The 21221-nt window shown below is 46.0% G+C and overlaps 1 protein-coding gene across 4 annotated transcripts in view; it reads left to right on the plus strand.

Annotated features, from left to right (window-relative positions):
• The window catches only part of LOC309516264 (transmembrane protease serine 11G-like), a 74935-nt gene that overhangs the window by 21359 nt on the left and 32355 nt on the right, over positions 1-21221 (plus strand). For 2 of the 4 annotated variants that reach the window (XM_082195014.1, XM_082195017.1), the window contains exons 2-7: positions 8301-8520; positions 13960-14111; positions 15056-15177; positions 16424-16542; positions 17022-17089; positions 20381-20544. In XM_082195014.1, coding sequence (XP_082051140.1) covers positions 15057-15177; positions 16424-16542; positions 17022-17089; positions 20381-20544 — 472 coding nt within the window. In that variant the 5' untranslated portion in view covers positions 8301-8520; positions 13960-14111; position 15056. The remainder of the gene's footprint in view (positions 1-8300; positions 8521-13959; positions 14112-15055; positions 15178-16423; positions 16543-17021; positions 17090-20380; positions 20545-21221) is intronic. The other 2 variants (XM_082195015.1, XM_082195016.1) reach the window with 2 other exon arrangements.

Genomic DNA, 21221 nt, shown 5'->3' on the forward strand with positions numbered 1-21221 from the left:
TTTGCAGGATTTGTTGCTTTTTATAAGCAATGACGTGAGCCCAACCTGAAGAAGGAAGAGTTATGGACTTTTTAAAGCTCATATTGGCACACATCATATAAACTTTAAAAAGAACATAATCTCAACATTTGATAACTTCCCTGCTGAGTGATTTAAGACCTTTACTGGTGTCATTCATGAGCGTATTAAATGTATGCTTAATGTACTCCGAATTGCATGATGCATGGAATGATGCCATAATCTTCATTTATAAAAATGGGGAGCATCCAAGGTTGTTGACGGACAGGTTAAACAGGTCCATTATTAGTTCATTTGGAATCTGCTAGTGGCTGCGAAAAAAAGAAATCTGATTACAAAGAAATGGCATGGACCTGCTTTTCCTATGTTAGAATAAGGGGTGGTTAAGATTTGGAAATGTTGATATTAACAATGTTGATTTAAGTCAGGGGTGGTGAACCTGTCACTCCACCCCCCAAGATGTTGCTAGACTCTGCCTCCCATCATCCCTGACAATTGGCCTTGTTGGCTGGAGCTAATAGGCTTTGTAGACCAAAACACCTTGAAGATACCAGCTTCATGAAAGTTGCAAAAGGGAACTGAAGTCAAGTCTTCTTTAGAGCTCTTGGCTATGTGTGTAGGGCTTTGATAGCCTCCGGTCCATTGTCGCAATGCTTCAGCAAATGGTTGATGGACAAGTTTGCTAAGAGGACCATTTTTACCATGAAGGTAAAGGTAAAGGGTTCCCTGACCATTAGGTCCAGTCGTGGCCGACTCTGGAGTTGCAGCGCTCATCTCGCTTTATTGGCCGAGGGAGCCGGCATACAGCTTCCGGGTCATGTGGCCCGCATGACCAAGCCAGTTCTGGCGAACCAGAGCAGTGCATGGAAACGCCATTTACCTTCCCACCGGAGCGGTACCTATTTATCTACTTGCACTTTGACGTGCTTTCGAACTGCTAGGTTGGCAGGAGCTGGGACAGAACAATGGGAGCTCACCCTGTCGTGGGGATTCGAACTGCCGACCTTTTGATTGGCAAGTCCTAGGCTCTGTGGTTTAACCCACAGCGCCACCTGTGTCCCTTTTACCACGAGGCGTACTGAAAATATTACCGTATTTTTCGCCCTATAGGACACACTTTTTCCCCTCCAAAAATGAAGGGGAAATCTGGGTGCGTCCTATGGGGCGAAAGCAGGCTTTCGCTGAAGCTTGGAGAGCGAGAGGGGTCGGTGCGCACCGACCCCTTTCGCTCTCCAGGCTTCAGGAACACATCTGCAGCCTAGGCAGCCCTGGAGCAGAGCGCCCCTCGCGCCGGGCAGACATCCGCAGCGTGGGGAGCCTTGCAGGAGTTCCCCGCAGGGCTCCCCACCCTGCAGATAGCAGCCTGCCTCCCGGCGCGATTGGCGCCCTGAAGCAGAGCGCCCCTCGCGCCGGGCAGACATTGGCCAGCCCCACAAGCTCGGGGGACAGCAGGGAGGCGCAGCGCCGCCATCCCGCTGTTCCCCGACCTGGTTTTGGGGGGGAAATAAAGGGGGAAAATTTCCCTTTATTTCCCCCCCAAAAAACTAGGTGCGTCCTATGGGACGGAGCGTCCTATGGGACGAAAAATACAGTGGTGCCCTGCAAGACGAATGCCTCGCAAGATGAAAAACTCGCTAGACGAAAGGTTTTTCCGTTTTTGCGTTGCTTCGCTAGACGAATTTCCCTATGGGCTTGCTTTGCAAGACGAAAACGTCTTCCGCTTTTTTTTTAAAGCCGCTTGAAGAGGCGCAGTTGCGACGGACCGTGCTTCGCAAGATGAAAGACATCGCAAGACAAAAAGACTCGCGGAATGAATTCTTTTCGTCTTGCGAGGCACCACTGTACGGTATCTGCTATCTGTTTTTCTGGGGTGGCTGTCTTCTGTTTTTTTGTGAACATAACCTGTCTTCTGAATTATCGGCAAAGATTATTTTTGGTAAGGCTTTTAAGTATGGCATTTGCATCCAAACTGTGTGGGGATTGGGCTGGCTCTGGAAAACGTATGTTTAAGCAGAGAGCCCACTCCCCATTTCGCCGCAACGCATGGGAGACCACTGACAACCTCTCGGCATATGGCCAATGACTCCCCTCAAAACAACTCCTTTAACAGGGAACCCTGGGATTGCCGCCGCAGAGGGGGGTGTGGGTCACCACTTCACCCCCCCCCCATTTAGGGAAAATAGACTAAAGGATTCCACCCAAGGCCTGAAACCGCCAAAATTATGATGTGGCAAAACCTGCCAATGCAGGAAAATTGCTTCCCAGTCCTTCAACAGCAACCATCAATGACCGTAGCAGTGCCCGCATACCTGTAAAGAAGAGGTTAACCTGCAAAAGGAAGGCATAAACTGAGGGAGGGCAGGGTGGGAGAAGCTCTGGAGCCGGCTGAGGACTCCCAGGTAAGTTCCACCCTCTATTGTGTGTGCAGGGCGGTCCTAACCCTACCTGGGCAACTCCCCTGGCAACACCTCCCCAGCTGGGATTGGTGGACTGTCTGAGGTTAGGTGGGAACCTCCAGGTATTCAGCTTGGGGAGGCGAAGCCAGTCTGACTTGCCAGAGATTGTATAGGGCCAGGAGGCTGCGTGTGACCACGCAAAAAGCACCCCCCCCCATTTGAAGTGGGGAACGGTTATTAATAGAGAGACTGGACAATAATTGTACATTTTGGGCTTGCCTGACATGGGAATAATAATAGAATTAAGAATTTGACCATGAAATAGTCCAATAAGGGGCTAAGACAACGTCTTGGGAAAAGCTTTCTAAAATGCGGTTGGAAAACCCTCAGGCTGAATTGCTTCCCCAGATTCAAGATCAGGAGAATGGTATCTTTCGCTATGGATATTAGTAGCCAATTTAAACATTTTCTGTGTTGGTCCGGCGTTCCTTCCTTCCTTTCTAAACAAACCACTTTGGAGCTAAGACAGATATGCCATAATTTCCCGAGAGCCTTTTAAATGTATTGTTTGAAGTTCTTTATATAAGTGCAACTACATATAAATCTGGGATCTCAAATAGGGAGATAATTTTCTGCTTTAACTTAGGTCACATAAATTGAATTAATACTTTGGTCCAAATTGCGAGAAACAATTTATTATGTGAAAGGCAATCTGTTCACATAATAAGAAGCAAAGAAGTTTGCAAGTTAAGGTTGGGCTTCCCTATTTTTTGCCATCTTAAAAAAATAATAATTAAAATGTTCACCTCCCAGTCCATGTCTCTGTAAAGCCCTTTAGCCTGTCTGGGACAACTGCAACATTACCTAGTGGGAAATAGTGGCCTAGGCTGAATGAACAAAATGGTAAAAAAATAAGTAAAATCAGGAGTGCCAGAGCTGGACTCAGCATACAGTAATCAAAAGGAGGGAGAATCAAGAGAAGTTATTCAGGCACAGAAGGCAGGCAAAAAAGAAATTGTGAGATTTAGGGTTGCCATATTTCAAAAACCAGAAAGTTGTTTTTGGAAATTTCCACCAGACGTCAATTCCGCAAATGTCTGGCATCCCTAGCCTGGAATTGTGTGGTTAGGCACTGAAGGGGGGGAAAGGCCACTGAGGGAACAGGATGCTTGACTAAATGGGCCTTCTTAGGTCAATCTAGAATGGCATAATCATGTGAAAGTGCTACAGGGGACTCGTACCACCATGTAAATTTCTTTATGTCACTGCTGTTTGCGTGGCGAGTTCCCGCCTCCCACCAGTAGGAATAATGACACGTAGAATCATAGATTCATAGAGTTGGAAGAGACCACAAGGGCCATTGAGTCCAACCCCCTGCCAAGCAGGAAACACCATCAGAGCACTCCTGACATATGGTTGTCAAGCCTCTGCTTAAAGACCTCCAAAGTAGGAGACTCCACCACACTCCTTGGCAGCAAATTCCACTGTCAAACAGCTCTTACTGTCAGGAAGTTCTTCCTAATGTTTAGGTGGAATCTTCTTTCTTGTAGTTTGGATCCATTGCTCCGTGTCCGCTTCTCTGGAGCAGCAGAAAACAACCTTTCTCCTTCCTCTATGTGACATCCTTTTATATATCCTTTTATACGTGACACAATTATTTTAGGTTAATGGGCTAAAATTGGCCACAACTTTATTGGTTACAGGTAAAGAGCAGTATTGGCTTAGGCATTGGTCCTATCCGACTATCCGGCTTCAGCCTGTTTGCTTGAAGACCGGGAAGGGTTAACACCAGCAGGGGGAGCACATCAACTAGGGACTACCCCGGAGTCACCGCTCGGGGGCGCGCTTTAGGCCCTGACCTCCATAGGCTTCAGACGAGGCCACGCCCCCGGAATCCTTTACTGGACTACCCTTCAATATTTGGGGGAGGTGATGGCGCTCCCCCCCCCACAACTGCATAACAAGACCTCTACCAATGCCTAACCGCCAAAACCAAAGAAGTTGTGACAATTTGCTATGAGGTAGGCGAAAAACTGGTGCCAATTTGCCAAGTGGAAAAAATCCCTTCCAGGCCCCTTAGCGGCAACCAACTGAGGTCCATAGCAAGGTCAGAAGGGGAACCTTGAAGGGCGGGCAGGTGGCTTAAAAGAGAATATTATGAAAATGATATACAGGTGGTACATGACCCCAGTCAAGCTTGCAAAAATCTATCACTTGCCCGATAATAAGTGCTGGAAATGTAAAGAAACTGAAGGTACATTCTTTCACCTTTGGTGGACATGCCCAAAGATTAAGGCTTTCTGGAAATGATATATAATGAATTGAAAAAGGTATTTAAATATACCTTCTTGAAGAAACCAGAGGCCTTTCTCCTGGGCATAGTCGGCCAATTGGTGCAAAAGAAAGACAGAACTTTCTTTATGTATGCTACAACAGCAGCAAGAATACTCATCGCAAAGTATTGAAAGACACAAGATCTACCCACTCTGGAAGAATGGCAGATGAAGGTGATCGACTACATGGAACTAGCTGAGATGACTGGCAGAATCCGAGACCAGGGAGAAGAGTCGGTGAAAGAAGATTGGAAGAAATTTAAAGACTACTTAAAGAAATATTGTAAAATTAATGAATGTTAGAAAGATGTTGGAAAGAAATTAAGTGGTTTCCAGCTGTAATGCTTTAGGAGATATGAAAAAAGGATTATAAATGGGTAAAAGTTCTATGGTAAGGATTTGCTGAACCAACAAATCGAATGGGAATACAAATAAGGGAAGTACGAGGAGGTCGGAGGAAATAAGGATATGGAAGTTATATTATTGAAAATTAATGTGTGTTTTTTAATTGTTTATTATTTTGTATGTTTATTTTTTAATATTCTAAAAATTCTCAATAAAGATCTTTTTTTTAAAAAAAAAATGAAGGGCGGGCAGGTGGGAAACCTAAGAAGCTGAGCGGCCAAAGAGGGAGATCCCAGGCCGCGCTTGCCTTAAATGAGGCAAGCCACACCCCCTGAGCCAGCCGATTGGCTGGCCAGGGGATGATGCGGCCCGAGGATTCCCCTGATTGCGTGGGGCTGGAAGCATCAAGCCCGCAGCACCACCACGTCCTCCCGAGGTCGGAAGTGGCTTTAAGGCATAGAGGCAAGGGCAAAGAAATGGTTGCGCCACAAAACAGGTCAGCTCCAGAGGAGCACTGTAGAGAGAATTTGTTCTTCTTCTCTGTAAGAAAGTAAGATAATACAGTGGTGCCCCGCAAGACGAATGCCTCGCAAGACGGAAAACTCGCTAGACGAAAGAGTTTTCCATTTTGGAGGTGCTTCGTAAAACGAATTTCCTATGGGCTTGCTTCGCAAGACGACAATGTCTTGCGAGTTCCTGCGGGTTTTTTCCCCTCCCCCCTTTTTCTAAGCCGCTAAGCCGCTTATCAGCTGATCCGATCAGCAGATAAGCCGCTAAAAGCCACTAATAGCGCTAATCCACTAATCCGTCAATGGGCTTGCTTCGCAAGACGAAAAAACCGCTAGACGAAGAGAATCACAGAACGGATTCTTTTCGTCTTGCGAGGCACCACTGTATTGATTTTTCCGGATTATTTCTGAGATCCATTGATGAGCTTCCCCACAGAATCCAGTCATTTTTTGTGCTAGGCTGCAAAGTCTTCCGAGTTCATACATGTGGTCTGACCGCAACAGGAACCTCATCTGTAATCCTAATGCATAGCTATTACTCTGATTTCTATTGTCAAGAGTAATCCCTTCCCAAAGGGCTTGGTAGCATTAATCATAATTCCCCTGCGGGCATTTGTCAAGTCTCCCAGTTCTTTTCGTTCTCTGAATCTTGCTTAATCATTGCCTTAAAATATCATGTTGTAATGAGTTCCACAGACTAATTACACTCTAGGTTCCTTTTGAGAACTCATTCTGTATTGAGGCGCCAGTGCAGAACACAGCTGTCGCTCTCTTCTGTGAATATCGTTTTGCACAATTAAGTAAGAAGGGTTCAATTTTAGAAATGGTTTAGAAAACAATCTCAGGAGAATCCTTAGAAACACATAGGATTGCTGACACTTTTCCTGAATCCTAACACGCAGAAATTAAGTAAAGTGAAGTTTTTTTATCACTTTATCTCCACGATAGGAAAAACGTCCGCTGCTAAATTTCTGTATAGAAGGCAACTGGAAGAGACAAATAGGTTCTTTTTGTAATCTGGGAATGAATGTTCCACCTACATCTTGTTACAACACGCCACAGCCTGTCATTTTCCTGCCCTATCATGCTGTAATGTCTGCATTTACTACACCAGTGTCGACAGGGAAATCACTTCAAACTATTTCTGCATTTGTGGCTGCATCGTGCATTATTTGATTGCTTTAGGGGAGGATTTTTGGCTTTTTGAATATTATCACTCATGGACTGCTTAGAAATATCATGCAAATGGGTCAATTATAATATAAATAAAATTCATCCCATTGGCTGATACTTCAGAAGATACGTAACCCACCCAGGCCACTAAACTGGACAACATATTGCGTCTTACCTGCAGTTTTCTGTTTCGGAAGCTTTTGAACATTTCCATTGTGGTTCTAGGCTTTTGTGGTCAGTGCTGCCCATCAGCTGGTTACTATTCAGGATTACAGTGGTACCTTGGTTTGCATACATCTTGGTTTGCATAGGTTTTGGATTACATACATGTCAAACCCAGAAGTGCGTTTGCAACCTTATTTTCGATTAAAAGGACCCCTGACAGTTAACTCCAGCCGTGAACGACTCTAGGATGGCAGCGCTCATCTCACTTTACTGGCCGAGGGAGCCGGCGTACAGCTTCCGGGTCATGTGGCCAGCATGACTAAGCCTCTTCTGGCGAACCAGAGCAGTGCACAGAAATGCCGTTTTCCTTCCCGCCGGAGCGGTACCTATTTATCTACTTGCACTTTGACGTGCTTTTGAACTGCTAGGTTGGCAGAAGCTAGGGTAACTGTGCCCCTGAAGGACCAGGTGCACAGCCTGGGAGTCAGTTTGGACTCACAACTGTCCATGGAGGCGCAGGTCAATTCCGTATCCAGGGCAGCTGTCTACCAGCTCCATCTGGTACGCAGGCTGAGACCCTACCTGCCTGCAGACTGTCTTGCCAGAGTGGTGCATGCTCTAGTTATCTTCCGCTTGGACTACTACAATGCGCTCCATGTGGGGCTACCTTTGAAGGTGACCTGGAAACTGCAATTAATCCAGAATGTGGCAGCTAGACTGGTGACTGGGAGTGGCCACCAGGACCACATAACACCGGTCTTGAAAGACCTACATTGGCTCCCAGTACATTTCCAAGCACAATTCAAAGTGTTAGTGTTGACCTTTAAAGCCCTAAACGGCCTCGGCCCAGTATACCTGAAGGAGCGTCTCCACCCCCATTGTTCTGCCCAGACGCTGAGGTCCAGCGCCGAGGGCCTTCTGGCGGTTCCCTCATTGCGAGAAGCAAAGCTACAGGGAACCAGGCAGAGGGCCTTCTCGGTAGTGGCACCCGCCCTGTGGAACGCCCTCCCACCAGATGTCAAAGAGATAAACACTTAGCTGACATTCAGAAGACATCTGAAGGCAGCCCTGTTCTGGGAAGTTTTTAATGTGTGACATTTTAGTGTATTTTTTGTCTTTGTTGGAAGCCGCCCAGAGTGGCTGGGGAAACCCAGCCAGATGGGCGGGGTACAAATAATAAATTATTATTATATAACCTGTTTTGGTTTACAAACGGACCTCCGGAACGGATTATGGTAGTAAACCAAGGTACCACTGTATTGTTGTTTACAAATGGAGGGGTGGGGTTTGTCTTGTTGGAATAGTTGCCATGTTTTGATGCTTGATCCCTCAAATGCTTCTTCCCCATCATGTCCCTCCAGATCTGGCACCTCCCTGAACCGGTCTGGTCACCGCAGACAGAGATCTTGAGCTGCAGGCTGTCTTGTCTTGGATGAAGGGAGGAGCAAGACACAGAGTGATACCTCAGCATATTGGGTCACGTCCTTTGCATCAGATATCACCAGCAACCTGGAGGTGATGTCAGGTCTAGAGGCAACTTCTTACTGAGGGCTTGTATGCTGAAGTGGTCAATGCGATCTGGTAGGTGGTTTTTACCCATGGGTTTTTTTATATTTTTGTTTTTTTTACAAGCTGGAAAGTGTGCAGAGGAGGGCAGCCAAGATGAAGAAGGGTCTGGAAACTAAGACTTATGAGGAGCGCTTGAAGGATCCAGGTATGTTTAGCCCAGAAGAGAGGAAAATGAGAGGTGATATGATAGCCATCTTCAAATATCTTAAGGGCTGTCACATGGAGGAGGGACCATGCTTCTTTTCTCCTGCTCTGGAGGGTAGGACTCAAACCAATATATATAAAAGGATGTCACATAGAGGAGGGAGAAAGGTTGTTTTCTGCTGCTCCAGAGAAGCGGACACGGAGCAATGGATCCAAACTGCAAGAAAGAAGATTCCACCTAAACATTAGGAAGAACTTCCTGACAGTAAGAGCTGTTCGACAGTGGAATTTGCTGCCAAGGAGTGTGGTGGAGTCTCCTACTTTGGAGGTCTTTAAGCAGAGGCTTGACAAACATATGTCAGGAGTGCTCTGATGGTGTTTCCTGCTTGGCAGGGGGTTGGACTCGATGGCCCTTGTGGTCTCTTCCAACTCTATGATTCAATGGCTTCAAGTTGAAAGAAAGGAGATTCTCACTAAATATTCAGAAAAACTTTCAGACGGTTAGGGCTGTTTGGCAGTGGAACAGACGCCCACGAGAGGTGGTGGACATGCTTTCCTTGGAGGTTTACAAGCAGAGGTGGGATGGCCATCTGCCATGGATGCTTTAGATGAGATTCTTGCCTTGCAGGGTGTTGAGCTAGGCAACCCTCTCAAGATCCCTTCATAGCTGTCAACTTTTTTAAAGGGAAATCCCCTTATTCCGAATAGGATTTCTCGCAAGAAAAGGGAAATGTTGACAGCTATGGGTCCCTTCCAACTCTTAAGATGCTGTGATTCTAAATGTGAAATGGTTATATGGGGAAACTGGACCATGGGACCTGGAGTTTGCATAGCCCTTCTGGAACTGTACAGGTTCCCTTAGTTGGCAGAGTCCCACTGTAGGAGTCCTCTGGGAGACAGCAAGGGGCCTTTTCTTCTAACAGTTGAGTACAAGAGGAGGAAGAAAGCAGCACCTACTAAAACCCTCTACAGTGGTACCTCAGGTTAAGAACTTAAATTCGTTCCGGAGGTCCGTTCTTAACCTGAAACTGTTATTAACCTGAGGTACCACTTTAGCTGATGGAGCCTCCCAATGCAACCACACGATTTCTGTTCTCATCCTGAGGTAAAGTTCTTAACCCGAGATACTACTTCCGGGTTAGCGGAGTCTGTAACCTGAAGTGTTTGTAACCTGAAGCGTACCCGAGGTACCACTGTATTCCACACCACTGACAGGAGAACAAGAGCCCTGCTATTCTCCTTCATATTTTGCAACTCTGCCAAGATAGACAATGTCCTGTGGTCATGTCATAGCTGGGCATGAATTGATTACATTCGGAGGAGATCTATCACAGGCTATGGCATTGACTTCTGCCACCAGCAACGAATAACTGAATGGGGTTTGTGGTTGGGGAAAAGAGCAATAAGTTGGGGGTGGGTGGGGTGGAACTGCAAATTACTGGCATAAATTCCACTTGCATAACACGTGGTTGTATTCTGAGTCTTGCGATTGCTGGTCTTCCTCGTCAGAATATCTCCTTCTTTTCCTAAAACTCAGTGTTTTTAGAAATGGGGGCACAAATGTTCTCATGGGCAAATGTGAAATGTTGCTAAGAATAGACAGAGGCCGCCACTAAGTTCTCCTTTGAAACAAGTAGATGCTGTTGTGCAGCTCCCATTCATCTCAAAGGAGCTGACGCAGGACAACTTCCCGGTGGATTACCACCAGTTGAACGGCAGAGGCAGTACAACTGCCTTACTTATTCAGATTAAAGGTCAATCTAGTTCATTATTCTGTCACCAATAATAGGCAGACAGATGCAGCTGATAATTTGCCGGGCATGAAGCTGATGGCCTTTCTCTGTTGGCTTCTCCTCAACAACTGGTGCCATTTTCTGCACTGCTTCATTTGCCATGCTTTCACACTGGTTGTTTTTTTTTGTACCTACTCATCAGACCACCATAAAACAAACCAACCTTCAACAGACAAAGGGAACTACATATTTGTATCAAGTTAATGAAAGTGTGTGTGTGTGTGTGTGTGTGTGTGAATGAAACTTTATTTGCATCAGCCATCAGCCACAGCAACAAGTATGTGTGATATTTGTGTGTTGAGATTGTATGCAAACCTAAATTGAATTCCCTAAAAAGCATAAACTTAAAATTCTGAATCCCCCTAGCAAGTCACAGCATTATTCCTTAATTATCTCCTCAAGGATGATGTTCCTGCAGATAGAACATGTGCTATCCAATCTTTGCAGTGAACATATACAGTACGTATCTTGTCAGTGCAGCAGGTAGATTACAGTCTTGTGGATGAACTTTCCTGCGTTGCTTGCTAAGATCTGCCCCAAGTAATGTTGCTGAGCATATAATTGTTGTTGTTGTTTAGTCATTTAGTCGTGTCCAACTCTTCGTAACCCTATGGACCAGAGCACGCCAGGCACTCCTGTCTTCCACTGCCTCCCGCAGTTTGGTCAAACTCATGCTGGTAGCTTCAAGAACACTGTCCTACCATCTCGTCCTCTGTCGACCCCTTCTCCTTGTGCCCTCCATCTTTCCCAGCATCAGGGTCTTTCCCAGGGAGTCTTCTCTTCTCATGAGGTAGCCAAAGTATTAGAGCCTCAGCTTCAGGATCTGTCCTTCCATTTAGCACTCAGGGCTAATTTCCTTAAGAATGGATAGGTTTGATCTTCTTGCAGTCCATGGGGCTCTCAAGAGTCTCCTCCAGCACCATAATTCAAAAGCATCAATTCTTCAGTGATCAGCCTCCTTTATGGTCCAGTCCAGCTCTCACTTCCATACATCACATAATACAAAGGGCAATATACAATAGTGTGTGCAAGATCTTCAACCTGTTTTTAAATCACAAGGGGAGCTATGCTCAGAATGTGGCTTATGACTTTGCAAAAGAGAGGCTTAGTGGGTTAGGAACAGTTTATTGATGATACCACTGGATATTTTGATTGTTCCTGTGGACAGCAGATCATTGCATCCTCAGCTGTTGAGCAAAAATGGAGGAGAATAGCTGGATCAGCTGGTATTCAAAGTGCAATTCATTGTCAAGGCAACATGTTTGGGAGATAAAATGTGACTGTAGAGAAGAACAGTCATATTTGAGAAGTGACATACAGTGGTACCGCAGGTTACAGACGCTTCAGGTTACAGACTCCGCTAACCCAGAAATAGTGCTTCAGGTTAAGAACTTTGCTTCAGGATGAAAACAGAAATCGTGCTCTGGCGACACAGCGGCAGCAGGAGGCCCCATCAGCTAAAGTGGTGCTTCAGGTTAAGAACAGTTTCAGGTTAAGAACGGACCTCCGGAACGAATTAAGTACTTAACCCGAGGTACCACTGTATTTGAGAAATGACTATTCCATAGTTCTTAGCCAATCATGGCTGATAGAAAAATTATGGAGATACAGTGTTGTAGTGAAATAATATCTGAAATGCTGGCATGAGTTGCGATAGTTTTGTTTTCAGTCTGTCCCCATCTTGTCTCCCCAACCCCCACCTTCCTTGTACCCATTTCTCAATCCTAGAAATGGCATTACTGGTTGCAGCTCCTGGTGGCACCATGGCGTTCAGGAATATGCGATGATGGCAGGATGACATTATGGGCTGTGACATTACACAGATGTAACAGTTATCATGCCTTGTTGTGTGTGTTCCCATGCAACTATAATAAATTAAAGAGGAACTGGTGCTAATTTGCTGTATTTTTATGTTGAGCACCGGTTCTTGACAATGACATTCCAGTTTGCTAGGTGCCACGCTTAAAAAAACACCCTCTAAGATCTACCCTGAAAGCAAATCTCAAGTTTTTGAATTTCCATATCAAATTGAATTGTTAGTTTACTTGGAAAAACACGTCGTATCTCTAAAGAACTCTGGCTCCAACACTTGATGGAAAATCAAAGGAGATGAGTTCATTTACCATTTTGGCCCATGCTAATCCAGGTAAACAACTCTGTCAATTTAAGCTGTTTTTGGCATAATGAGGAATTTGCATCACAAATTCACGAGTTGCCCATTACAAAGTCATGACTAATTTATAAGCAACAAAATGCTTGGTGAATTCGAATGCAAAGTTCACAGTTGCGAAAATGACACGATTCTCTGTTCTGTTCTTCCTTGTTCACAAAATAGCATGCTAGTTTCTTTCAGTTCAGCTGGACAGCATGTAGGCCCCCGTTGTGCTTTGTCACAACCTGGGTGTGATATGGGGTTTTCATTATTGAACCCAGTAAATTGTGAGAGAATGTGGGCAAGCCCATAACAAGGATTTGCTTGAAATTACTCAACACAAATACTGTAGCTAGTGTCTCCAGGTAGCTTTGTAATTTGAAGAAAACATTGGATGAATCAAAGTGGGAAGTTCTCTGCTCTCATTAAAGCTCAATCAATACCAGGAACCGAAGACCTTCTGTTTCATGGGTAGTGTTATGTACTAACCTTGGATCCTAGAACAATAGGCAAGTAGGATTCTAGAAGGCAACAACTGATTGGCTTGCAGGAGAAGGCCAATCAGGCTCCAGGAAGAAGTTAATCAGCCCATTAGGCTGGTAGAATAGTAGAATGCAACAACTGGTTGGCCTGCAGGAAAAGACCAATCAGGCTCCAGGAGGGAAGCAGAATCAGCCAATCAGATGGGACTCATTGTGTAAATAATGTATATAAAAGCCTGAGGTTTGGGGGGCAATTCAATCACTGTTTTACAAGCTGCGATAAAAAGCATGAAATCACTACAGGACTCCAAGTATATTTCAGGTAGGCAAACTAAGGCCCGGGGGCCATATCCGGCCCAATTGCCTTCTCATTCTGGCCCACGGAAAGTCCAGGAATCAGCGTGTTTTTACATGAGTAGAATGTGTGCTTTTATTTATGCATCTCTGGGTTATTTGTGGGGCATGGGAATTTGTTCACCCCCCCCCCCGCAAAAAAAAATATATAGTCCGGTCCCCCACAAGGTCTGAGGGATAGTGGAAGGGCCCCCTGCTGAAAAAGTTTGCTGACCCCTGTTCTATTTCAAGCCCAAAGTGTTATGCTCTCTTGCAACATCTGGCGCATCAGCAATTGCTTGGGTTCATCACCGCCTTGCTTGGTTTCTCTTCTGCCCATCTAGTATTAGTAGGGCAGCTAAAAATTAGGCAATGCATTACAAAGAGGAGGTGAAAAGAGGACATGGATTTGCATTAATTGTATATGTGCTAATTAAATTAGATGTAAATTAAAACAACAGCACTTAGTCATTTAAATAGAAGTAAAAGGCATCCCATAATAGTGGAGAAGACTGTGACCAGATGACCTGCTTTGTTTGTTGTCCAGGTGCCAACTCATGATGCGCAATTTCAAGGCCGCTTCTGCTCTCCCATCTTCAAGCTCTTTATCTTTAAACCAGACTTAGACTGGAAAGTGCTTCAAACAGAAGACTACTTCACGTAGAGAACTGTCCCCTGATAGCCCTTCAAGAGTAGAAGGTAAAGTAATATGTGCATAGCCCTAGTTTTACTCAATTTTCTGGTTGATGCCTGCATTCTGCACCATGAGACATTTCCAATCACTTTTCTTAGACACTCCCACTCTCAAGGTACATTATAGTCATCCAATCTGGGTGCTGCTACAGTATGGATGATCGTGGCCAAACTAGGACATCAGCTGAACTGCACAACACACCAGTAGAAATATCCCCCAGAGTCATCTGAAAACCATTTGGATCCATGTCTAAGGGTTGACTATTGAAATTGGTCCGTTATCCCCTGCAGAATTTTGAGGATGCTATGAGGCTACACATCACCAAATGATCTGCCCATGCCAATGAAACATACCTATGTTCCTGAGTCAAAATCTCAGATCCCCTCCCTCCTGTCTAGTAAGGTAAAGGGACCCCTAACCATTAGGTCCAGTTGTGACCGGCTCTGGGGTTGCAGTGCTCATCTCGCTTTATTGGCTGAGGGAGCCGGCGTACAACTTCCGGGTCATGTGGCCAGCATGACGAAGCCGCTTCTGGCGAACCAGAGCAGCGTACGTGCTCCCGTCCCCCAATCCATGGACAGCAAAGGGACGAGATGTATATCTGGGACCAGCAACTTGTGGTGAGACCCTGCTCTCCCCCTCATGCGATCATAACTTGCATAAGGGATAATGGCCAAACAGGGCTTTGAAGCTCATAGGATCTAAGTGAAAGTGATAGCCATTTCACTTAAGTTTTCATGGACAGATAATTCATTGCATGTATTAATGTACTTACTGAATTCTAAGATAATGGTTTGCAAGAAAACAGAGCACACTTTCATAGTGGGCATTTAAAATGTGATTGAAAACTCATGCTATTAATCTCTGGTTATTTCATCATGGGGAGGTTCCAATCTCCCCACTCTGTGTTTTCACCTATAATTTTTTTATTTTTGACCACTTCTCTCAGAATGGCTAGGATGGAAACAAGAACGAGATACCTGGAGCCTTGGATGATTGCGCTGATTGTCCTAGCAGCGTTTGCAGTCATAGCCCTTGTTGTCGGCCTGCTGGTTTATTTTTTGGTATACGGTGAGTGCATCAATTGTTACCAATCCATCTGGCCTGAACTGCTCTCTGTTTTCAAGCTTTTCAAACGTTAAAAGGGTCTCAACCAGGCTTTGTGATCAAGACAACCTCTAGCCCAGGGCATGCATCCTGGAACATGTGCTTTGAGGTTCTGCAGGGTGCTGTCGTCTCCACAGTGCTGTTTTACATCTATATGAAGCCATTGGGAGTGGCCATGAGGAGTTTTGGAGCACAGTGTCTCCATATGCCAGTGGTGGCGAACCTTTTAGAGACCGGGTGCCCAAACTGCAAACCAAAACCCACTTATTTATCACAAAGTGCCCAGAGTTGTTGAGATTTTTGTTGAGGTTGTTGAGCTTTTCAGCAGGAGCGGCTGACCAAAATTTTGGAGCTTTTTTTTTGGGGGGGGGGTTGCAAAAGTTGTTTTCCTTTTTCGGGGGGGGGGTGCCCCAAAGCTGCTGAGTTTTTTTTGGGGGGGGGAGAACAATGACAAATAATACCTAACTAACGTGCAGCTGGAACTAATGCCCCACAAATAACCCAGAGATGCATTTTAAATAAAAGCACACATTCTACTCATGTAAAAACACACCGATTCCTGGACTGTCCGCGGGCCGGATTGAGAAGGCGATTGGGCTGGATCCGGCCCCTGGGCCTTAGTTTGCCTACCCATGCTTTAGTGTCATCAGCTCAGTATTATGAAACATTCTGCCAGTGGAGACTCAAGTAGGTGCTTTCTGTGCCAACTTTAAATGGCTGATGCTTTCTGGCAGACTCAAGTAGGTGCTTTCTGTGCCAACTTTAAATGCCTGATGAAAACTTTTTTATTCCACCAGGTCTATGTAGGCAATGAACTTCCCACAACAGTTAGCTGATTTCTGATTTTAACTTTTTGTCTATGTTTTTACTGTGTGGTTGTATGTGTTATTACTGTAAACGGCTGTGATACGTTTTATGAATAGTGGTAAACAAATATTTCTATGGACAAATAAATATGCTTTATATTTATGGTGTATGGATGCAGCCTGGGGCTCCGTACATATTCCTACTCTCCCTTCTCTGTAGAGATAGAGATATGAAAGCTCTCTGTTTTAACTCTGTTTCAGAGTTAAAAACACGGAGCGCCTCTGTCAGGGACTGCTCACCTCTGCGCCACGATCTTGTAGATAGCCTGAGCCACATTGGGGCGAAGTAAAGAGAAGATGAACATTGTTTAACATCTTCCTTTCCTCCACTTCCTTTGCTGCAGATCAGAAGTTGTTCTTTTACAATGCTTCCTTTAGAATCAGTAATGTGCCGTACCAACCAAGTTTGGAAAAACAGACCTCGAAAGAATTTAGAGACCTGAGCTCCACCATTGAGACGATGGTAAGTGAAAATGGTTTGCTTTCTTTCTTTCTCCCTCCTTCATTCTAAACACCACTTTTTGTGCAAAAGGAAAAATAACTGATGAAAGCTGTGAAGACATGAGGAATAAACTAGATTGCCTGGGCACAGCAATCTAGAATCTGATGCAAAGTTATCAAGGGCTATTCTTGTAAGCCTGACCATAATTTTAGCAGGAATGTGAAGTATTCTTTTTCTCTCAGCTGTTTTATTTTATTTACCAGTCATGCGTTTACTATCCTTAAAAACCCCACAAACCCTAAAACTTCTTTGTAAATTGCGAAGTACAGCATGACAAAGACCACACGATGATGATAAACAATAGCCAAGTTTACAGAGATCGCAAGTTATTTCGATTAATTTTGTGGTGCAGAGACTTTCAAATGTGTCTGAAATTTCTCTGAGGCGTTCTGGGATGCACTTGCTTAACATCCTTTTCCTTCCTTTCTTCCTTCCAACAGATTAATGAGGCATTTGAAGGTACTCCGTTGAAGAAAAGGAAGATCAAATCGCAGGTCGTAAATCTACGGTATGTGAAGCAAATGTTTTATGGCCAAAAGTGAAGTTCGGAATACAGTGGTACCTTGGGTTACATATGCTTCAGGTTACATACGCTTCAGGTTACAGACTCCGCTAACCCAGAAATATTACCTCGGGTTTAGAACTTTGCTTCAGGATGAGAACAGAAATCGTGCTCCATCAGTGCAGTGACAGCAGGAGGCCCCATTAGCTAAAGTGGTGCTTCAGGTTAAGAACAGTTTCAAGTTAAGAACGGACCTCCGGAACGAATTAAGTACTTAACCCGAGGTACCACTGTAAATTTAACTGTAAATCAGCTTGCCCAAGATGTCTTTGGACACTGAATTGGCCTTACCTTCTAGTAGCAATGGAGAACCTTTTTCCTTTTGGCCCAAGGTCTGAATTCACTCTTGGGGGCTGCACTTGCACGCCAGGAGTGGATATGGCCATCCCAATCCCTGCTCAGAGTGATCTGATGACCAGGGGGGCGGCGTGGCGAGTTGCTCACGGAGTCTGCCTGGCAGACGCAAGCCCCACAGTGCCGTTTCTGGCAGCACAGGGCCCCGACCCACTGCGTCACTCCCAGGGGAGACACGTGGCTCGGGCGCGCTGTAGGCCAAGCCCCGTGGTAAGTGCCACCCCCCGTGGTGTGCCATTTTGTCACCCCCTCAGGGATGACACCCGGGGCGGACTGCACCCCCCCTCCCTTCCTATGTGTCACGGTCCGGTTCACAGGCAGTCGAAGTCCCGGCTGGTGACGTCGGGACCGGGGGCAAGATGGCAGGGTGGGAGCAGGAACGGGAGTCCGGAAGCCAGGAGTCAGGAAGCCAAGAGTCCAAGGGTCAGAGAGCCGGGAGTCAAGAAGCCAAGGGTCCGAGGATTAGGAAGCAAGGAGTCATCAAGTCAAAGGTCTGAGGATCAAAAAATGAGAGTCACGAAGTCAAGGGTCCGAATAGCAAGGAGTCAAACACAGCAAGGGAGGGAACGTGTTGCTGTGGCAAAGAGCCGAAGGGAAAATGCTGACCTTATATCCCTTCCCAGCTCTTGCCAGCAGGTGCTGTGAGTTACCAATCGGCCTCACCTGTGCGGCCGCGCCTTGCCTCTTCAGAACAAACTTAGGAAGGCCCCAGTCCTGCAAAGTCCTACTGGTCACAGGGCCCGGCTCCTGCACGCACTCCTGACACTACGCCCCTGGGGAGGAGGCAATTTCCACTTCCATCCGGGAACTGTGTATAGGTTCTCCTCAGCGTATCGACGCATCCCTTTTGTTTATTACTCATTCCATTTTGATTATGTACACATCATGACTCAGTTTCTGAGTCTGCTGTTCAAATGATGATGAGATATGATACTGCGTTCCACTTTTACGCTGTTATTTACCCAAAAAATCGGAGAAGCTTACGGGTAGTTCTTACGCAGTACCCCATGGTCGCAACTTACTGGGCCAGACCTGCTTACTTTTGCCAGCATTAATTTTATTCCTTTCATCCCACACTGCTTCCAAAGAGTTCATTATGGTCTGTGCAGTGGGGCAAATGGGTCTTGTGCTTTTCTCTCACACACCTCGGACTGGTTGTTGGTTACGGGCTCATAAACTTGATTGCTCTCCAGTGAAATTGGATGCCTGATATTTTTTAATGGCCTTGCCTTGGGCTTTGCTAACAGCGTATTTAAATACAAATACCACCCTCTTCTCAGTTATAAATCCAGCTGCCGGATTTTAAAAGTAGGTGGGATGATTTAAAAACCATTAATCATTCCGTAGCTCTATAACTTTTTAGATGTTTATAAAGATAACCGTGCCTGACTCGCTGTGCTGGGAACAGATGACTTGCAAGAAATGGGAATAAATTCCCATCTTCTTGCTTGCGTGCGTGTACAGTGCACCTGAGGGAATGAAAATGGCAATATCCAAGGTGAGAAATGGTGGAGTCTAGAGGCAGACGCCACAAACAGTTCCGCCAGGGCTCCACAGAGCCAGGCTTTTACATCTGCGTCATGTGATCTATGACTAATAGGATGGATGAGGCGGCTGTCTCTCAGGTTCAAGGTGTCGCTAAGGACAGCAAGTGGGAGAGAGACAGATATGATCGGAGGAATACATCATGCACAAGCCCTGTTAAAATGAATGGAAGCTTGCAAGGACACAGTTTTGGGGTGGTAGACTGATTGAAAATCCCACCCCCCTCAGAACAGGTTGCGGCCCCAGTCGCAAGGGAGGCCCATTCTAGTCCTTTTTCGGGGAGCTAAAATTGTTTGGTGGGGCTTACACCCCGTGGTTGAATTGCCCTTCTCTCTCCCTACCCCTTTTCAACTTTTTCAAAGCTCCTCTCAGAATGCAACTCATTTTGGCAACCAGGGAAAGAGGCTTTGCTCCTAGAGGAGCTAAAAACAAATGGTGCACCTTCCAAAAGTAAGACCCCAGGAACTTTTCGGAGACTCCCACCCTCACGTTTCGGAGGGTACCCCAAAGTGTCTTGTTTGAGCAGTGGTGTAGTGGGAGGGGGCATGGGGTGGTTGCCCTGGGCACAAAATTGTCAGGGGTGCAAAATTTCAACACCCAGTTCTCCCTGCGTGCCTCCGTTGCTGGTCTCTGTTGAAAACGGCTTCTTCCTGAGACCCAGGAAGTGACCTCTCCAGATAATGGAACGCCTCTTCTTTTCTTATCTCTGTGGCTGTGATCTGCTGGGTGACGTGGATGCCATTAGGCAGTCAAATGTGTTAGGCAGTTTCCCTCCCACCACCCTCTACACAGCCCCGGACTCCGGCAACCCATGCTACACCACTGTGCTTGAGAGCTATTGCTCAGCAATATTTCTTACACAGCCCCTGTTCATTCTTGAGTTATACAAGAGTGGAGAACATCTGGGCAGTGGAGGCAAGTCCATTAGGGCCAAGTGGACACTCCCCCAGCCAGCTTAGCTTGCCCTCAGCCAGCCTCTACCTCCTTACTTACAACCAGGCTGATGGAGGTAGTAGGCACTGCCGATACAGCCTCCTCCTCATTCCCTACATGTTGCCTTTGTGGAACCCAGGAAGGAGAAGGATGAGACCAAAACTCGAATTACTGGCTTTGGGCTTCACCTGCCTTCTGCCTTGTCAGTCCGAATGGGTGACAGCCTCCACTGCATCCCAGCGAACTGTGTACCATATCAATTAGTAGGAGGTGGAAATGCTCTTTCATTTTCTTCCACCTCAGTTGCCCAGATGTCCTGGGCCAGCCTCGCCTATGCAGAAAGTTCTAGTAGACGATACTCCAGCTTGTAGGATCAGCTGTCTGAGGCTTTGTTTTTCTTTGCAGTGAAGACAACAATGACGTGCTTGCAGACGTGGTGCTGGTGTTTAGGTTCATTGCCTCAGATAGGAAAGAGGCCCTCTGGATGAGTGTGAACGATCTGTTGCTGAGGAGGCTGAGGTTGCCAACATGGCCCTTGAGAATTGACCTTTCATCTTACAAGCTCAGAGGCAAGTGTCAGACATTATTACCTTCTAAAATCTTGACTGGATTCCTCCCACCATGTTTTCCTTTCTCTGCTTTGGGCCCTGAAGCATATGATGTTGCCTCATAAATTTATTACCTGCTCCCCTTGCTTGCTTCTCGTGGACTAACTTCCCCCATTGATTTTTGCTATGGAGCCATCTGCTAAGCTCTGCCCCGACCACAATTTCCAGCCTGCCAAGTTTACCCCTGTCTTCCAGCTCATGCCTTGAATTTCATCTGCTCTCTCAGCTGGCTGTGCTCAGGAATTACACAATCATACAGGACTAGGGAGGTACATACCAGGGCATTTTGGGCATATTATATCTATTTTTGACTGAGAGACAGAGCTGATAGATTAGATTAAAGGTAAAGGGACCCCTGACTATTAGGTCCAGTCGTGGCCGACTCTAGGGTTGCGGTGCTCATCTCGCTTTACTGGCTGAGGGAGCCGGCGTACAGCTTCCGGGTCATGTGGCCAGCATGACTAAGCCGCTTCTGGCGAACCAGAGCAGCACACGGAAATGCCATTTACCTTCCCACTGGAGCGGTACCTCTTTATCTACTTGCACTTTGACATGCTTTTGAACTGCTAGGTTGGCAGGAGAAGGGACCAAGCAACGGGAGCTCACCCCGTTGCGGGGAATCAAGCCGCTCACCTTCT

This window comes from Podarcis vaucheri, assembly GCF_965113315.1.
Source record: "Podarcis vaucheri genome assembly, chromosome: 13".
NCBI lineage: Eukaryota > Metazoa > Chordata > Lepidosauria > Squamata > Lacertidae > Podarcis > Podarcis vaucheri.